Raw genomic sequence first — 17,771 nt, 5'->3', positions numbered from 1 at the left:
TGGTCTGTCTCATTGGAAAGGCTCCACTGACTGGTGAGGGGAACTGGGAAGAGAAAAGATGGCTGAGCACTAAGTCCAGTTTCCAGGGTCAGGACCAAGAAGTGACAGTGACATTTGATTTTCCTGTTTATTGTCCAGCTCAGGGTCCTGGGCAATGGGGAACCTGCCAGAACTCACTGGAGTAACCCTCCCCAGGAAGATGGAGGCAGAGGACTGAAGTGCCCAACCTGGGGATTGCAGGGGGAGGGGGAAGATTGAAGAGACTCACAGCCAAGAGACTCAGTTCAGGGCAGAAAGCAACAAAGCCCACTTCAAAACACGTCCTTTGGCACACTGTTTACACTGCATGCTAATGAGAACAGGGGCTCCACTCAGGCAGCTTCTGTGTCACTGTGAGCTCTGGCTATGAAAAACAAGTCAATCAATCCAACAGGGGTTCAAGCAAGAAAGATGAGAAAAGGAAAATGCTATGTATGTGGTCTCAGGCTTCATATCCCGTCCTGCTTTATAGCTGGAAACTGTCTCCACAGTCAGAGGCTGGTGGGAAGGCGGCTGGGGCTGGGATCCTGGTTATCACTTGAGAACGGGATCAAGGTTGTCACCATCTAGTGTTCCTTGACATGAAGAAAACTCAGGCTAGGCGGTCTGTTACTTCTCAGACAGGCCACCTACCCTCATTAAGTTCATGAATTTTCCTTCTGGTCTCCTTGTACCATTCTACACCCATTTCCTTCTACCTTGCTTAAAAAAAAAAATCTATGGTTTTTTTAATTTTAGCTCTTTTCCATATTATCTTATAAGCCAATCAAAATCCTTTTTGGATTAAATGGCTTATAAATAAATAAGAAGGCAGAAAGAGAAGGCAGGACAGAAAACAAGCAAAGAAAAGAAAAAAGAGAGGAAGAAAGAGCAGGGAAAATAAGAAGCCAAGAGCTCCTGACTCAAGTCTTTGGGCTGCATTGGTCTCATCTCCAAAGTGAGTCCAGACATTGCCTCTACTGGCTACTTCGACAGGGTCAGAGGAAGTACTGAATATAAAAGCCTTTGAAAACAAACATGAAGGAAAAATATTGTGGATTATTGAGTATAGAGTCTATGCTCATACCACCAATAAAATGATTTCATTTGATTCAAGATGTTTGTGTTGAGAAATTCCATTAGTGGCCATAGGAATCAGAATCATTACCCTAACTAGCTGTATCCACTTAACATTAATGGGGCCTCCCATTTCACCAGACATCCAACTACAAAACAAGGACCAAGCAGAGAACCAAACCTGTAAGTCAGCATGAAATTGAAGTGGGTGGAAAGAGTCACTGAGAGAATATGTGCCTGACCTCAGTGAGGTAAATAATGATTCTCAAATCACAGATGCCATTGGAAGTCTGCAAATTGCCTACCTCCTTCTGTGTTAGGTCAGGTTATTTATTAGCAAAGTTATTTACTCTGTGTTAGTTCAGGTTATCTGGAGTCAGACAGACTTGGGTTAAAATCTCAGCCTCTCATCTTTTTAGCTGTGACCTTGGACAGCTTCAGTTATTTCATCCACACAAAGCGGGTACTAACACTTACCCACAGGGTAGTCCTGGCTGTTCTATTCACTATCCCTTGAAGAGGTCTCTGAAGCTTGGCTCAGCTGCTTCCTCTACATGGACTGGTATCCAACAATCTACTCTCTCCCAAGTTCGAGGCTCACTCCTATTTGGCACTTGCTCTGAGAACCCCGGTCCACTGTCATCTTTTTCTCCTTTGAATACCTGTAGCTGATGTCGTCTTCATCTTCATTTAGCAGAGGCAAAGTGGTAAGGTAACCGAAAGACCATAGGCTTTGCCATCAGACAGATCTAACTCCGTTCTCCAGCTAACTATGATTTGACTTGATTTAACTTGGCTTCCTTATCTGTAAAATGGGGATAATACTATTGATCCTGCATAACTGATACAAAGTTTCAATGAGATAACATATATTATATGCCTAGCATTGTAGCTGACACAGAGTAGACATTCCACCAAACCTCCAACTTCATTCCATTGTTATGAGTCCTTTTGTGCTATTTTTCCAATGAAATTAACAGCCAGGGTGCGGAAGGGTGAGTTTGGGCCATGGTGAAAAACAAAACAAAAAGTCCACAAAACCACCAAGGTGGATGTGTCGTGACATTCATCATAAGCAGGGTCCCAGCCCCTTCCAGACGTGCAGGCTGCTGTAGGGCCCCGTAATTTGTCCTGGCTTCCCCCACTCATTGACCCTTTAGCAACGACATGTGGGCACAAACTATGTCTTATCCTCTTTGGCTGCCTCACAGACCCTGATGTAGAATTTAAGAGAAGAGAAGGAAACAGAATAACTTTTATTTGGTCTGAGAAAGCAGACACTAAATAAATACTGTTGGCTGATTGAAAATGTTTTACAAATATAAAAGCCTTACACAAATATATGGTCTCTATCTGAATTTATCTTCTCTCCAAACTAGAAATATCTTCTTCCATCAAAGTTCAATTTTGGGACTGTAGAAAAAAAGAAAAGGCAACTTAAAGATCTTTAGTTCTTACAAGGAATAAAGACAGATACAGAGTTCACCAGTTAAGAGTAGTAAAGAAGACGTGGAAGGGGGGCGGGGGAGCAGATTGAAAAAAGAAATCACCACTACCACACCTCACAGAAGACAAGAAAAAAATGAATTTCCCATTAACACATTTCAGAAAGCACTCTCCTCATAGCCTGAAGCTGATGAATTACATTTTTAGATAATGTGTGGAAATTTCAGTTTGACATTACCTTCCTGCTTAGTTCCTAGTCTCAATCAACCAGGTCATTCTACAGAGAGAGGTGGGGAGTGAGAGAGTGAGTGTGGTGTGGTGTGTATGTGTTAGGGGAAGGAGAGGACACTGGGTGAACAGGGAATTGGTCTTATGAACCAAACAGTCAGCTAAAGTACAGAAATAGAAAATCCTTAAAATACCCAGGCCTGATTCACATCCTAGGTAAAAATCCTTTGAGACATCTCTCCTGGGATGTGAGAATACTTTCCTATGGTTTTGAGTTTGGAAGCAGGGCAGAATTGTCTGATTTGGAAGTGAAGAAGAAGAGGAACATAGCCAGGGGGCAAAAGGAAAGCATACCTGGTCTGTAATCCTGACTATTACCATCCTGGGAAAAAAACTGTGTTAACAGAAGCAGAATGAATCTGCACAAACTCTAAACCTCACAGCTTCCTCAATTGCCAACCTGTCCTAATTAGAAAGGATTGGAGGTCTCTGATTGCCCTTTATGGGTGTATAAGAGGCACAGTGATTACATGGTTTACTGTTTGCACTTAACGTTCTGACACTCTTCAAGTACCCCTTAATAAGGCACACCTCGATTCTCCCATTTTGCAAGCCCATTAGGCTGCCAAATCTTCTCCATACCTAAAAATTTTCCATTCACCCCCAACAATAATCAAACCCTCTCTGCCCAACAAATCAAAATTTACTCTTCTGCGTGGAATATGAATAAGATGACTGTAGCGATGTGATAAATAAAATGACAGATGCAAATCTACCTGATTTTCCTCTGAATTCAGGAGAGACACATTGCACTGTACCCAAGCACATTTTTAAAATCAGCAGCAAAATGTACTGATAAATGCTACTATTTCCTCTACCCTTCCCATTACTAACGAATATTCCTCTGATGTGCATGTAGAAAAGTTCATTTAGCTAATCAATATCTTGGGATTTTCTTGGCTATGCATAATTGAGGCTGGGTTTTAACTATGCTTAAATTTAAGGCAGCATCCAATTTAATATGGTGCTTGAAAAAAAAAAGGACAACATAGGAAAGGGTATTTTGTGAAGAGAGAAAATCTGAAGTTAAGAATCATTCCAAATCTATTCTTCCTTGTTCAGGTAAGCAGTGACCTGTTTAATTAAAAGACAAAACAAAACTGGTATTTATCATTTTTAAATGCATAGTGTGCTCTTTTCCAAAACAAAAGATTTTGAACTCTAATTATGTTTTCCCTGGACTACAACTTTTCATTCCCTAGGTAATATGAGCTGAGTTGGTTTGTAAATGGGAGAAGTCAGGTCAGTATTTTTAGGGAAATTGCCAAAGATAAACTATAAATTGGACAGCTCACAGTTAGTCAGAGGGCCCTGGGTTCAAGTCCCTACTTCCCTATTTGGAAGCTAAGTCATCTTGGCCAAATTACTCCATTGCTCCTTAGTCCAAGTTTCTTCATCTGTAAATAACTGTCTTGAGGATTACATTAAATTCCATCTACTGATCTCAGCATAATGCTTAGCACATAGTAGGCAATGAATACACACTGGCTATTATTATGAATCTCCAAGAAATCCCAATTTACTACTTCTTTTATTTTTAAAGTAATCTTTTTAATTGAGTTATAGTTGACATACAATATTATGTTAGTTTTGGGTGTACAAACAGATTCGATACTTTTATACATTAGGAAATGATCACCACAAAAAGTCTAGTTACCATCTGTCACCATACAAAGCTATTATATTATTGACTCTATTCCCTATGCTGTATATTACATCCCATGACTTACTTATTTTATAACTGGAAGTTTGTGCTTCATAATCCGTTTCATCTATTTCACCTGTCCCCTACCTCCCTCCTCTTTGGCAATCACCAGTTTGTTCTCTGTACCTATGAGTCTGTTTCTGTTTTGTTTTGATTTGTTTGTTTGTTTGTTTTGTTTTTTTAGGTTCCACATATAAGTGAAATCATGCGGTGTTTGTGTTTCTCTCTGACTTAATTCACTTAGCATTATACCTTCTAGGTCCATCCATATTGTCACAAATAGTAAGATTTCATATTTTAAATTGTTCAGTAATATACCATTGTGTGTATGCATGTGTGTGTGTGTGTATCACATTTTGTTTTTCCATTCATCTATCAGTGGACACTTAGGTTGTTTCCATATCTTGGCTTTGTAAATAATGCTGTAATGAACATGGGGTGCAAAAATCTTTTTGAATTAATATTTTAATTTTCTTCAGATAAATTCCCAGGAGTGGAATGTTGGATCGTATGGTAGTTCTATTTTTAAATTTTTGGGGGAAATTCCATATTGTTTTCCATATCAGCTGCACTAATTTACATTCCTACCCACAGTGAAGTAGGGTTCCCTTTTCTCCATATTCTTACCAATATTTTTTGTTTGTTGTCTTTTTGATAATAGTCATTCTGACAGATGTGAGGTGATATCTCATTGTTGTTTTTATTTGCATTTTCCTGATGATTAGTGATGTTGAGCATCTTTTCATGTGTCTGTTGGCCATTATATGTCTTCTTTGGAAAAATGTCTATTTAGGTCCTCTGCCCATTTTTTTATATTGAATTTTTTTATATTGAGTTATGTTAAGTTTTTTATATTTTATATGTAAGTTCTTTATATATTTTAGTTATTAACCCCTTATTGGATATATTGTTTGCACCAATTTGCTTATTTAAATGAGCTACTATTTTTAAAGTATTTAATACAGTACCCAGAATACATGTAAGTCACACAAAAACATACAAAAGCTGCTGCTATCATTTTTATTTGTCTTTGCTGGGTGCTGTAAGAAATTATACCAATAAACTCACCTTAGGGCCGAATGCCCATTTCAGAAGTGAATTCAAAGCACTTTGATATTTTAGGAAACTTTTATTTTTTATAAAGTTATCTCAGAAGTAAAACTCAATCAAATTCTCATAGTATCCCCGTAAGTCCAATTCCTTAAAAGCGTATGAGGTAACATAAAGCGATCCACAGCCCTCATTCTCCTCTCCATCTTCAACCCAAGAGACTATTCCATGTAATCTTTCTGGTCTCAGCGCTCCCACAGACTCTCCTTCCCACTGCTGTCGTCCATGTCCCACATCTCATCTACCGAGAGGGACACACAAATCCAAGGCAGAACAGAAGTTACCCAATGTCATCAAATCAAAACTGAGTTGGTTCCTTTAATCAGAGATGTGACCCCAGATACAAAGGCAGTGGCAGAGTTTTCACCCTGATGGCCACAGGACAGAAGTCAAGGGTCTTTTTTTGGCCTTATTCTACTTTTTTCCACTGAGTGATTAACATTAATGAAGCCAAAGGTGTGTTATAAAGGAAGAAATGAAGAGATGAGTTAGAGGTAGGGTTTAGGAAATGCTGTCTTTGTCAGTTGGGGTACGCCGCTAACCAACTTAATGATTTTTTGGCCTGCTTCACTTTATCTGGCAATGCTTCTTCATATCAGATACACTACTGCTTCCACAGAGGCACATCCCGGCTCTCCTTCCTTTGTCCAGATCACAGAAGGACAAAAAAAGGATTCTGTGCTTAGACTGGACCTTTAGCTCGATTCCTTTGCTTTTCTTCCCTCTTCCTAAATCCTAACCTCATCTTTTAAACCTCCCCCAATAGCTCCAGCTAACACAGACCTCAGCCTTTCTCAACCATCCACTGCCCTGTTTCATGGACCAGCCATTCCCTATATTCAGTTTTATACTTGATAATATTCAGTTTAGAACACGTTGTCCTCAAAACCCCCCTTCAGAGCTCTCACTTGCTTAAAATGGATAGAAAACCACTCTTAAAAACTATACGTCATGGGCACCTGGAAAGTGACATTAAGAAAAGTATAATTCTTTTTTATCACTGTAATGCAAATAATCACACACTCTAGACAGGCAGATCAAAATTGTTTGTTGTATACTAATTGATTTCTGGGAATTTTTCTTTGTTTGTTTTTCCTCCTTTCTCTATTTTCTCTCTTCCTTTTGGAGAGGGGTGATAACAAGATAGACAATTATACAAATGCAATTCAACATTTCAGCTCTGCTGGCCTAACTCTATCCTGCCTAAGCCAAATGCTTTCTCTCCTAAAATATTGATCATCTAGGAACCTGGATTCAGTAATGCAATTCCAACGCATGGTAAAACAAAAAGGCAACAAAATAAAAAATAAGAAACTGCAGTCCATGAGAATAATATAATTTCTACCAAGGGTTTGGTGTTCTTTGCCTGAGTTTCTAGGTTGCACGAATCCTTGAGGGTCACAGTCCACTTCCCTTTCTCTCCAGCAGCAGAGGTTGCAGGTGGATAAAGGAGAAAAATAAAGGACATGGCTTCCAGTGACATCACGTGTTCACAGCCGCACACAAAAGCAACTTGGGACACATGTTTTTCTCTCCTGAGTACCTAGATTATCCTGATAAGTGTCCTTTCCCAATTGGAAAAAAAAAAATCTAATATCTCTGAGAAGATAAGTAACAGAGATGTCCAAAAGCACTGTAAGGGAATCTTAAATCTGGCACTTTCAATAAATTTGGCTCTACTCTGAAGGCTGAGTTGTATCCCCAGAGGAAGATAAATATTGTTATCTTTGCCTTCTGTTCTACACAAGAGTCTTGTTTAAAGCCATAGTGCATACTAGATAGACTCTCCAGAGGATGGCCAGCAACTACTCAGAGGAACACAATGTTTCATTGGGTTATGGGATGAGGGTTAGGCCGGGATCTTCTCTCAGCACAGGCAGGGGCACTCTGCACATGCTTCTGGATAAGATCATGCTTTTGGAAATGGGGGTTGGGAGGTGAGCCCCAGCTCCACCACCTGCTAATAACTGTGCTGCCTGGGCAAGATACTTAACCTCACTAAGCTTCAGTGCTCTCATCGAAGAAAACGGAGGCAGTTCTCAGTGTTAAATAAGATATGTCCAGTGCTTAGCAAGTACCTGGCACAGAGTAAGTACTTGATAAATGATAGCAATAATGTCCTCAGCACTGCAGCACTTCAGTCCATGCCTAGATTTCCTCTACGTGTTGTCAAACAGATGGACAACCCACAGGCAGGAGTGAACCTAGCCGACTGGCAATACCATCAACAAAGAGTCTCTCTCTTTCTTTCTCTTCCTCTCTCTTAATATCTATCTATCTATCTATCTATCTATCTATCTATCTATCTATCTATCTATCATCTATCTATCTAATAACCCTAGAACCTTTGAAGGGAATCTATTACATTCTCTTAGAGAGTGGTTTGGTCTGGAAAATCTTAATCTTGAATTCTTATCTCTTTGCCACTTCTCACTCCCCAACCCTCCACCTGGATATTTAGAACTCCTTGTAAACTTCACAGGATTGAGATGCATTGAAATCTGTAGGAGGTGTTGAAGAGAAAAGGGGGGACTGGGATGTTGAAAATCAGGGCAACAAAAATACCTATGATGTCATTTACCCTGACTTCTGAACCACCAGCAGCAGCCTTTCAACTTGCCTGGTGTGATACCTTACCTCTCCCAGCCTGTGTTATCACTTACCCCAAATGTTGGCCTTAGAGGGTCTTCCATTAGAGCGATTCCCACTCCTTCCTCATCTCCCCACAGCCCTATCTCTCCCTTCTTCTCTGACTTTTAGCATAGCCAATTAAACCTGAACAACGGGTAGATGGAGGAAATATGCTGCATCTATGGAATGGTACAGCAGGGACCAGTTTCACTGTTAATTTAAAATGCTAGAATTAATTAGGTAGTGTAAATGAAGAATTTAATAAGCACTCTTTACAACCACAAGTTCTACTTTTATTAAACACTGCTACCAAATGAGGGCAAATATCTCTGGTCTCTCTCTATTTCCTAGTTCATTCCCATAAGTTCTCTGTAAATAAAATTCTTTTCTTTTCTTTGCCTGAACTTTAAAAAAATGCATAATTATAAATTTATGCCTGAATTGTATTTCTGCTTTCTACCCATAAGCTTCTTCTTTAAGCTCAGATGCTACTGTGTTTCCCCGAAAATAAGACCTAACCGGACAATCAGCTCTAATGCATCTTTTGGAACAAAAATTAATATAAGACCTGTTATTATATTATGTTAGATAAGACCCGGTCTTATATTATAGTAAAATAAGACCAGATCCTTATATTAATTTTTGCTCCAAAAGATGTATTAGAGCTGATTGTCCGGCTAGGTCTTATTTTCGGGGAAACACAGTATTGTATGTCTTTGCTTGTGCTAGAGAGGGTGCTAAACAAACCAAAGTTGACAATTTGGTTTTGTATACCAAATTAAAGGCTGTCTTCAAAGCTGTCACTCCTATTCAAATCTACTCGGTGAATTACCAAATTAGCATTCTTTCAGTAAAGGAATCTGCTTGTTTAAACATGTATCTTTAGAAAACAAGGAACAACATCATGAATCAGTACTTCTCAAAAAAGCACACTACAGTTCTAGGAGAACTCTTTTGAAAAGGTGATTAATAATATTCACTAATATAGCTGGCAGAGTCCCTATTTAGAAGGTAAGGCTACACCAAAAATACATTTTCTATACAGGAGTGGGAGGAAAAATCATACGGTTAACTGGTTTTAATTTGGTTTGAATTATCACCCTATTATATAAAAATTATTCAGTAATCTAAACATTGGCTTTCTGAGAGCATAGGCAATCCTGTTAAAGAATGGATGATCCAGTGCTCTGGGATAAGATCATCAAAGCCCAGGCCCTATTTGGAGACTTTGATAAAATTTTTCGGTTTTAGTCACTCTCCTTGAAACATACTAAGTATAGCTATAATAACTATAGCTGTAGTTATTGAGAGACTGCTATGAAACAGGCATTGTGCTAGGCAGTATATATCCAGTCTCTTATTTAATCCTAGCAATAAGCCCTTTGAGATAAGTATTATTTTCCAATTTTACAGATGAGAAAATTATGTTTGGAGGGTTACATGACATATTTTTGGCAATTATTTTAGTTTCATGGTTTTGTAAAGTATTTAATTTATATGGGGGACAAATTTACAAGTGAATTAGAAGAACTGGAGAATGTATAAATAGCTACATGCACACATATACATTGGATTCTCTGATTTAAAATCAACATGATGTAGCTCCCTATTTTAATTATAGAGTTTTCTTATTTAGGCCAATTGGTCATCAATTAAACTGTCCAGAAAAAGGGAAATAAAAGCCAACGCTCAAAAATGACAAATTCAATGAGGCAGTTATGACTTCCTTCCACAAGTCCACTATTGGCCTCATTTAAAACCCTGTCTCAGAAATATGGAAGAACATTGGACACACACAAACCAAGTATTTGAGAAGAAAGGAATAAATAGATAAAAAACCAGCATGAAGTATAGGGAGGGTGGAGGGCAGAACTGAGAACTAAAGAACAAAGGGAAGGGGAGACTGATAAAGAATAAAAGGGGATAAAACCAAAGGGTTATTTCACATAAAGGAAAGGTGAGGAAGCTCCAAATTCTTCATCTGCTTTCCAGTCCTACCAATCGAAGCATGGCTTTCTGTAGTGCACACACATGTATTAGTTTATGACTGTGCTCACGCCATCCTTGAATGCAGGAGCTACACTGCAGACACTCAGATGCATTGCTATTCATGTGCATTGCTGCTAAGGTCTACAATCTAATGGAACAATGTAGCTGTGTATCCACAGGCTAGAATATTGAAGAAGAGCATACCTGTAATTTTGTCTCTCACGAGTTTGCAGGATTCTATTTCACCAATGCTCCCAAAGAGACTCCTGAATTCCTCTTGGGTCATATTCTGGGGTAAATAGTTGACTATGAGGTTGGTTTTGCTGTCATCTGTGGCTGCCCCTGTCTGCATGGGAGAAGGACAGTTTCTATTGTTGCTGGAGGGTCCATTGCTTGTATTGGATGTCGGGCCATTTGACACCTGAGGCTCCATGGTGCTAATTATCTAAACAAAAATAAAAATAATAAAAATAAACTTTTTGAAATCTCAAAGACATAATTAAAGTCTCTTTCAATATTTAATTTAATTTCATTTTTTGAAAAGAAAGAGAACAAGATAAAGCAAGATGGAGCAAAAGAGACTGGGTTGTGAATATAGCCAATTTAGAAGCATGTTTCAAACCAAAATGTTAAACTCCCCTTGCTATTTTTAGGCTAGCCCATAGATTTTGAACACAGACTAGAATGCAGTGGGAACTCTCCCATTATTTTGTTAATGAAAAGCTAATTCCTGTTTTCATTACACAATCACTCTCAGAAATGTATACTTAAGCCACACCAAATTATAATTAAAATGTAAAGTAATAATCATGATTAAAATTATAGTTCCATTAAAGCTGAAAAAGCTAAATATAGAGCGCTACACTCACAAGATCAAATACAGTACCTGTTTGTTAACTATCTCATAAAGTAAAATGACATTAAATTAAGTAGGACCGTTCCATATGGGAAAGGTTTAGATTTTCACTGATGCTTAATCACTGATCAAACTTCGGATTTCATAAGCACATGTTAGGGAGCTACAAAGTCATCTCATGCTATTGTGACCCAGACACTTTGTTATGTTTCTCCTGGACCTCTAATAAAAAACATGAAGGAAAATTTCTCTCTAGGTCTCCACCTTGCGTCCAGCACATTCTGAGGCTGTCCTCTCACACATTACTCAAAAAGGACCTCCCCTGGATTTCCACAGATGTGTGAACTGTTCCAGACAGCATACAAGGGAATAAAGAGATGAATAAATCTTTGTTTCTACCTTCAAAGAGTTTACTATCTATAGAGGACACAGACAGGCAAACAGCCTGCAGAAGGACAATGGACATGTCGTGAAGGAGCAATTACCCCGCTAATAAGACAGGACATTCAGGGAAAGTATTGAGAAGATGATGGTAGAATGAGGTTTTATATTGAAACTGGGTTTAAGTTCACAGAGCCAGGTCATAAAGATGCCCTGTATGGTATGAAACATGGAGGATCACAACATTTCAGAGTCAGAAGACACTAAAGGGAATGAAATCTAATTCAAAACTCTCACGCTTGAGACGAATTCCAGATAAATCCAGCAACTTATGTGGGGCAGAGTCGGGGCCTGCACTCAATTTTCCTGGCCTCAAATGCAGCCCATCAGTCCCACTTTTCCATCCTGTCCTACCACCATCCCTTACTCCGTCATGATATGGCTTCCATCTCCTCTGAAATTGATCATAAACTCCTTAGAAATGGAACCATATCCTGCCATTCACTAGCTGTGTGAACTGGAGAAGAAACTTGAACTCTAAGAGACTTGGTTTTTCTCATTTAAAAGATGCAAACAATGCTGCCTGCCTTGCTAGGTGGTAAGAAGGATCTGGTGACATGATGTATGAAAAGCACCAGAATAGTGGTAGAAATGTAATCACAATCACTGATATTTATGAAAGTCACTCTGCCAATCACTTTAACAATTGTGATGTGGCTTCTCTTACTGACTTTTCACAAGAAGATAATGAGAAATATTCTAATATTCTCTACATTTTACATATGAGAAAACCAAGGCTTAGCAGACAACTGATAACTAGTAGCTTACATTATTATTACCATTTGGCTGCTCAGAGAATTTCAATATAATATACATGTAATGAAGTATACAAACCTTAAGGGTACAACTCAGAGAAGGTTTACAAAGTGAATTCAATTCACACATGAGGAACCAACTTTTAGATCACAATGTAGAACACGACTAGCACCCCAGAAGCCTTTCTCGTGTCCCCACTATAAGTTACCTATAGTATAACCACTATTACAATAGGTAACCGCTATTTTGACTTCTGATCCATATTTGTTTTTGAACTGTATGTACATGGAATCACACAATACCTACTCTTTTATGTCTTTTCCTACATGTGTCCGGGTATCATCCATGTTGTTAGATGCAATGGTAAGTTGTTCTTCCTTGTTGTAGAGAATTCCATTGTTTGAAAATACCACATTTTATTTATTTTTTTCTACGGTTGATGAACATTTGGGTTGTTTCCATTTTTTTAACTATTATAGATAATGCTGCTATGAGTATTATGTACATGTTTTTTGGTGTACACACACACACATTTCTGTTGGGGAGTCTATTTTGGGGATCATAGGGTATGTGTATGTTCAGCTTTTGGATACCATCAATAGTTTTGCAAAGTGGTTGTACCAGTTTACACTCCCACCAGCATAGTATGAAAGTTTCAGTTGCTACACATCGTCATCAACTTTCAGAGACTTTTTTTCTGTTTTTTTTATTTTTATTAATTTATTTTCTCATCTGAAGCACAGTGGTGTAGTAAAAAAAAAAAGAAAAAAAAAGAAAGAGTTTTTAGTCAATGCAACAGATGACTTAAAATTCTAGTTTTATCACTTATTAGCTGTGTGATCTCAGGCAGGTTACCTCAATACTCCAAGCCTCAGTTTCCTCTTTGTAAACTAGAATAAAGCTTATCGTGCAGGGTATCTTCAGAATGAGAGATCACATATGTATTTATTAAGTGCCTAGAACACAAAGTACCTAGAGACATCACAACTATTACTCCTCATCATGCCTTACATAGGTGAGTATTATTCTATTGCTTCCTCTTCTGATGATCACAAATGGGAAATGAACAACCCCCTGCCCCTCAAAAAAACTCAAGAGGAGTCAGGGAAATAAGGCATATTGAGGATGGCAGGGAGCTTCTCAGATTCGTCACCATTATGCAAGTAACTTTTATCATATCACCAGAACTTCCTTCTTGGCTTCAGGTCAACTATAAGATTCTGGAAGGCTGGTCTAGACAGGAAGTAGAAAGCAAAGAGTTCCTGAGAAGAATCTTAAATCAAGCTGTCCTCAGCACTGACAAAAACTGCATCCAGAAAAAAAAACATAAGAAAATCCCCCCAAAACTATACTCAGCTGTTCTGCATTTGAGGCAAGGGTGCAGGAAAAAATGAGGGCGCTGTGCCCAGGGGAGGGGGTCTTGCTAATGGAGGTGATGTAGAGCATCACAACTTCTGGATCGGGGCAGGTGTCTGTTCTGCCAAGCAGTCCAGCCTCCTGGGTCTGTGCAGTGCCTCTACTCGCTGTGTCGTCTCACTGCTTCAGTGAGTCAGGTGTCCAGGCAACAAACACACGGAGCACCGCCAACTTGATAAGTAACTTGAAAAACAGTTTATCCAATTCAAGAGGCGTGGCTGGCAGAAGCACAGAGCTGCCCAACTACTACATTGTGTTTTAATGGCAAAAAAGCCAGTCCCATTATCTATAGAACACCTTCACTGCTCGCCACCGTTCTCTGGTTACCCTTGTTATGGCTCCCCCACAAACACCTAAAAATATCCTTCATTGTGGCAGCTTTTTGTGTGTTAATGATGGAGTACAAAGAAGAATGTAAGTCATACCTAAGCACGTTGAGACTCTGTGGGACCAAGCCTGTTAAAGGTCATCTGACAGTCGGCTTCATCTTTTGTTCAGTGGATGCTCGCCTCACAGATACATGTGGTGAAAGCCAGCCACTTGTCCACGTGAATATCTCACAGGTCTCCCTGCTCCAGAAAGGTCTAGGAAGTATCAAGTCTGCAGCAAAGTAATTTTAGTTCCTTAGTCAGCTTTCTGGATCTCCTGACATCCTGTGTGGATTTCCTAATGTATGTTAACTCCTGGAGTTGAGCCCCACCTGTACATCACACAATCTGAATTGGGCCCAAACCTCAGAAAAGGAGCCATGAGATGAGATGCCATGTTTGGTGCTGAGCTACTTCAGCTGCCCAAACCCATACATTAGGTCAAGTCATTCTCGTCTGATAGAGATGGCACTCACATTGCTCTGCACACACACTACACAGTTATCCTTTGGTGTATTCAAAAAGAACTGATAAGAATACACATAGGCACACATAGAATTTTCTCAACAAAAATGTGCAGTTCTAAAGTTGAGAAACATTTGCAAATGTGTTACTATACCTCGTGTAATAAGACCCCTCACTGGTCTTAATCATGCATCCCAGGATACAAGACAGGCTTATAAAAAGAATCAAAAACGTAAAAGGTCAGAATTAAATCTGACATACAAGTGAACCAAGAAAATTATAAACCATTACTTGGAAAATTAGGGAAGTTGCTAAGATATCAACTTATCAAACCCAAGAATATGAAGCTTTTTAGGGTGACATGCTAGATCTGAAAGAGAGGACATCTGTAATCTATACTTGTGAAACAGACCAGAGGTAAACATGGGTTAGTAGGAAGGGTATCCTCTGCAAAATCAGAACACTTGCTTCCCCAGCCTGGCTTTTGATATTTTAACAGTACAATTTTCTTTTCAAATAAATATATTAGTTATTCAAGCGTGCATATATATTTTAATGAAACATTTTGTGTGGGCCTCACAGCCAACTTTGCAGCTGACCAGGTTTCAAACCTCTGACTTGCCCTCCTTCCCTCTTCTGAACAGCAATTGAGAACACAATTATCGTCAGCAACAAGGATAGAGCATTGAGGAGGTTCAGTTGACTTCAAACTCTAATGGTTGCACAAAGCACCGCATTAAATCTTTTATGTTCCTGTGATATATTTTAAGAAACATTATACAGGCAGAAAATTTCAGGAATAAACTATTAGAGCTGTGCACAATAACGTAGGCACTCAAATCCTGTCATTGTAAATGTCGATGGTTTGAATGACTAATTACTCACACTCAACACATTAACTTCACCCCTCCCACCACTCTTTTCTGCAAAATACACAACAAAAGCAGGAGGGAAGGCCTCAGACATGCAGCTGCCTGATCTTCACTCAGGGTCGTTTATCTCTGTGGAGAGGAGGTAAGAAACAGAGGCTGGGTCAGCCTCTTTCTCAGGGTGCTCCTGAAAAAAAAAAAAAAAAGCCCTTCATGGCTCTCCCTTGCCACAATCCTCAGTCCTTCCCAATGGTCCCAATCACCTGTTCAATCACATTTCTCACTATTAGCCACCCACGGCATCTGTTACACTCTTTCTGGACATCCCAGGTCATATGCACATAAAAAAGGGTTTATTTCCACTCTGGCTAGATCTGGGTATGTTAGATGAATAGAGATGGAGCCCCAGTGTGCCAGACACTGTGCTAGGCCCTGGGCATACAGACATAACAAAGGCAAGGAGCTGGCCTTCACTGAGTTCACAGTGTGAATGCACGACAGATATCAGAGAATATCAGGGACCACACAGTCCAATCCCATAATTTTAATGATAAGGAAATTGAGAAAAGGAAAGGGGAGTTAACTTGCCCAAGGTCACACTGCTAGTTAGAGGCAGAGATGGGACTTGAGCACAGGTCCCATCACCTCACTTGAGTACTCTTATGACAATGCAAGCATGGATGAGGGTTTACTTCTTTTTTTTTCAGGGAGGAGGTGAGGGATGGCCATATCATAGAAATGCACCTGAACAGAGGTGTGGAGATGTGTTCTACCTCCGTACTCTTCTGAGTATAGCACTTTACCGTTCACAAAGAATAATGACCTAAATAAATTCTGAGCTCTATGGCACAGAGACCACATCTCTTTTGTTTATTATAGTATCTCCTGTATACAGAACAAGGCCTGACAATTAGTAGGATCTGGATAAAGGACTACGGAATGAATGAAAGTCCTTGCATGTCCCATAGTTCACTAGATCCCTCACACAACTCTGTGAAATACAAGCTAATGAGGTATTAATGTCATTCCCTTTTTACATAAACCCAGACAGAACACGTATTGAGTATCTATTATATGCGAGGCATACATGTGCATCATATTTTAAATGAAGAATTTAAGAGGTGTTCGTTCAAGCAGGAGGGCAGAAACTTTGGCTGACATTGACCCCCTAGAGAACCTGTTGAAGCTTCTGTTCTTTCCTCCCGGAGAAGTATATATGCAGCCAATCGTTCATCTCCTGATTGAAATCCCCAGATTGATTCTCCCCAATCAAGCCTGAGACATTTCTGGAGCACCCTTGTGTAGACTAACACTCCTTTTACTTCTTGATAGGAAAGTTTAGAACCCCACTCCTGCACCTTCCCACTTACCCACCCTCCACCCCACTCATACAAGGTGGGGGGAGAACTGTCAGTTGAGCACGCTGGCAGCATTTAACCCATTCTAAAATTCTAAAAACGTACTTGAGTACTAAAGTACTAAAAATGTATTTAAAGCCCCCTTTCATGTTTCTCCCATCAGCTCATGAATTCCTTCCACCTCCCTTTGTCCCCACTCTTCACAAGGTTTTCGTTTGCTCAAGTTTGGGGGAAGTCCGGCTGGAATTACAGGGCTAATCCTCACGACTGAGGACAGAGTCGTTGTCAGGCCCCCCCCCACCCCCTCACCCCCGCCCCCCAGAGCCACATCACAGGGGCTACCAGAGCCCCTGCACCAAGCCTGTAAGCCACACCTATCCTGTCTCTGCTCTAGTATTTTCCATAAAAATGACAGTCGGATAATAAACTGTAAGGTCTTACATTTACATATCTTAATGTAGTTTACACTTTCAGGATTTACTTCACGAGGCAAATAAAAGAAAGGTTACAAGTTTACATGACAAGAGGCTGCCCTGCTGCAGAACTCACTCACTACTGACATGCATCACCCCAGAGCCCAGTGCAGCCCTGTCCTCCCAACACGGTGCTCTTGGCAGTTCTCGGCTTTGGTTTTCCGGGGGGGGGGGGGAAGCTGGCCTCGATACTCGATTCAGGCCAAAGGATCAAGAAAAAAGAACCCGAAAGGTCACAGGAATATGATGTTTCTTTTCCAAATACTGTCCCCTTTACTTTGAGCACCCTCAAAATGTCAGCATTCCCAGAAACTAGAAAGATGCTAAAGGAATGTACTGATTGCAAACATGTCTCAGGTGTGAACATCTGAGACACACACATATTTTATTAAATATTTTAAAGAGTATTTAAAGGTGTTTTCTTTTACCACATTGGAAGGACTTCTCAAAATTTATGTATGAAGGCTAACCCTTATGTAATAGAACAAGTGCTCCCAAGAGCATG

The 17,771-nt window shown here is 39.6% G+C and overlaps 1 protein-coding gene across 10 annotated transcripts in view; it reads right to left on the bottom strand.

Annotated features, from left to right (window-relative positions):
- The window catches only part of ELAVL4 (ELAV like RNA binding protein 4), a 147,453-nt gene that overhangs the window by 41,350 nt on the left and 88,332 nt on the right, over positions 1-17,771 (bottom strand). For 8 of the 10 annotated variants that reach the window (XM_019710570.2, XM_019710576.2, XM_019710568.2 and 5 more), the window contains exon 2: positions 10,469-10,709. In XM_019710570.2, the coding sequence (XP_019566129.1) occupies positions 10,469-10,709 (241 nt within the window). Of the gene's footprint in view, positions 1-10,468; positions 10,710-14,158; positions 14,334-17,771 lie in introns of all 10 variants that reach the window. The other 2 variants (XM_019710573.2, XM_019710574.2) reach the window with 1 other exon arrangement.

This window comes from Rhinolophus sinicus, linkage group LG06 (assembly GCF_036562045.2).
Source record: "Rhinolophus sinicus isolate RSC01 linkage group LG06, ASM3656204v1, whole genome shotgun sequence".
In the NCBI taxonomy this organism is placed as follows: domain Eukaryota; kingdom Metazoa; phylum Chordata; class Mammalia; order Chiroptera; family Rhinolophidae; genus Rhinolophus; species Rhinolophus sinicus.
Note: the sequence above shows the minus strand (reverse complement) of the source record. Positions and strands in the feature narration are given on the sequence as shown.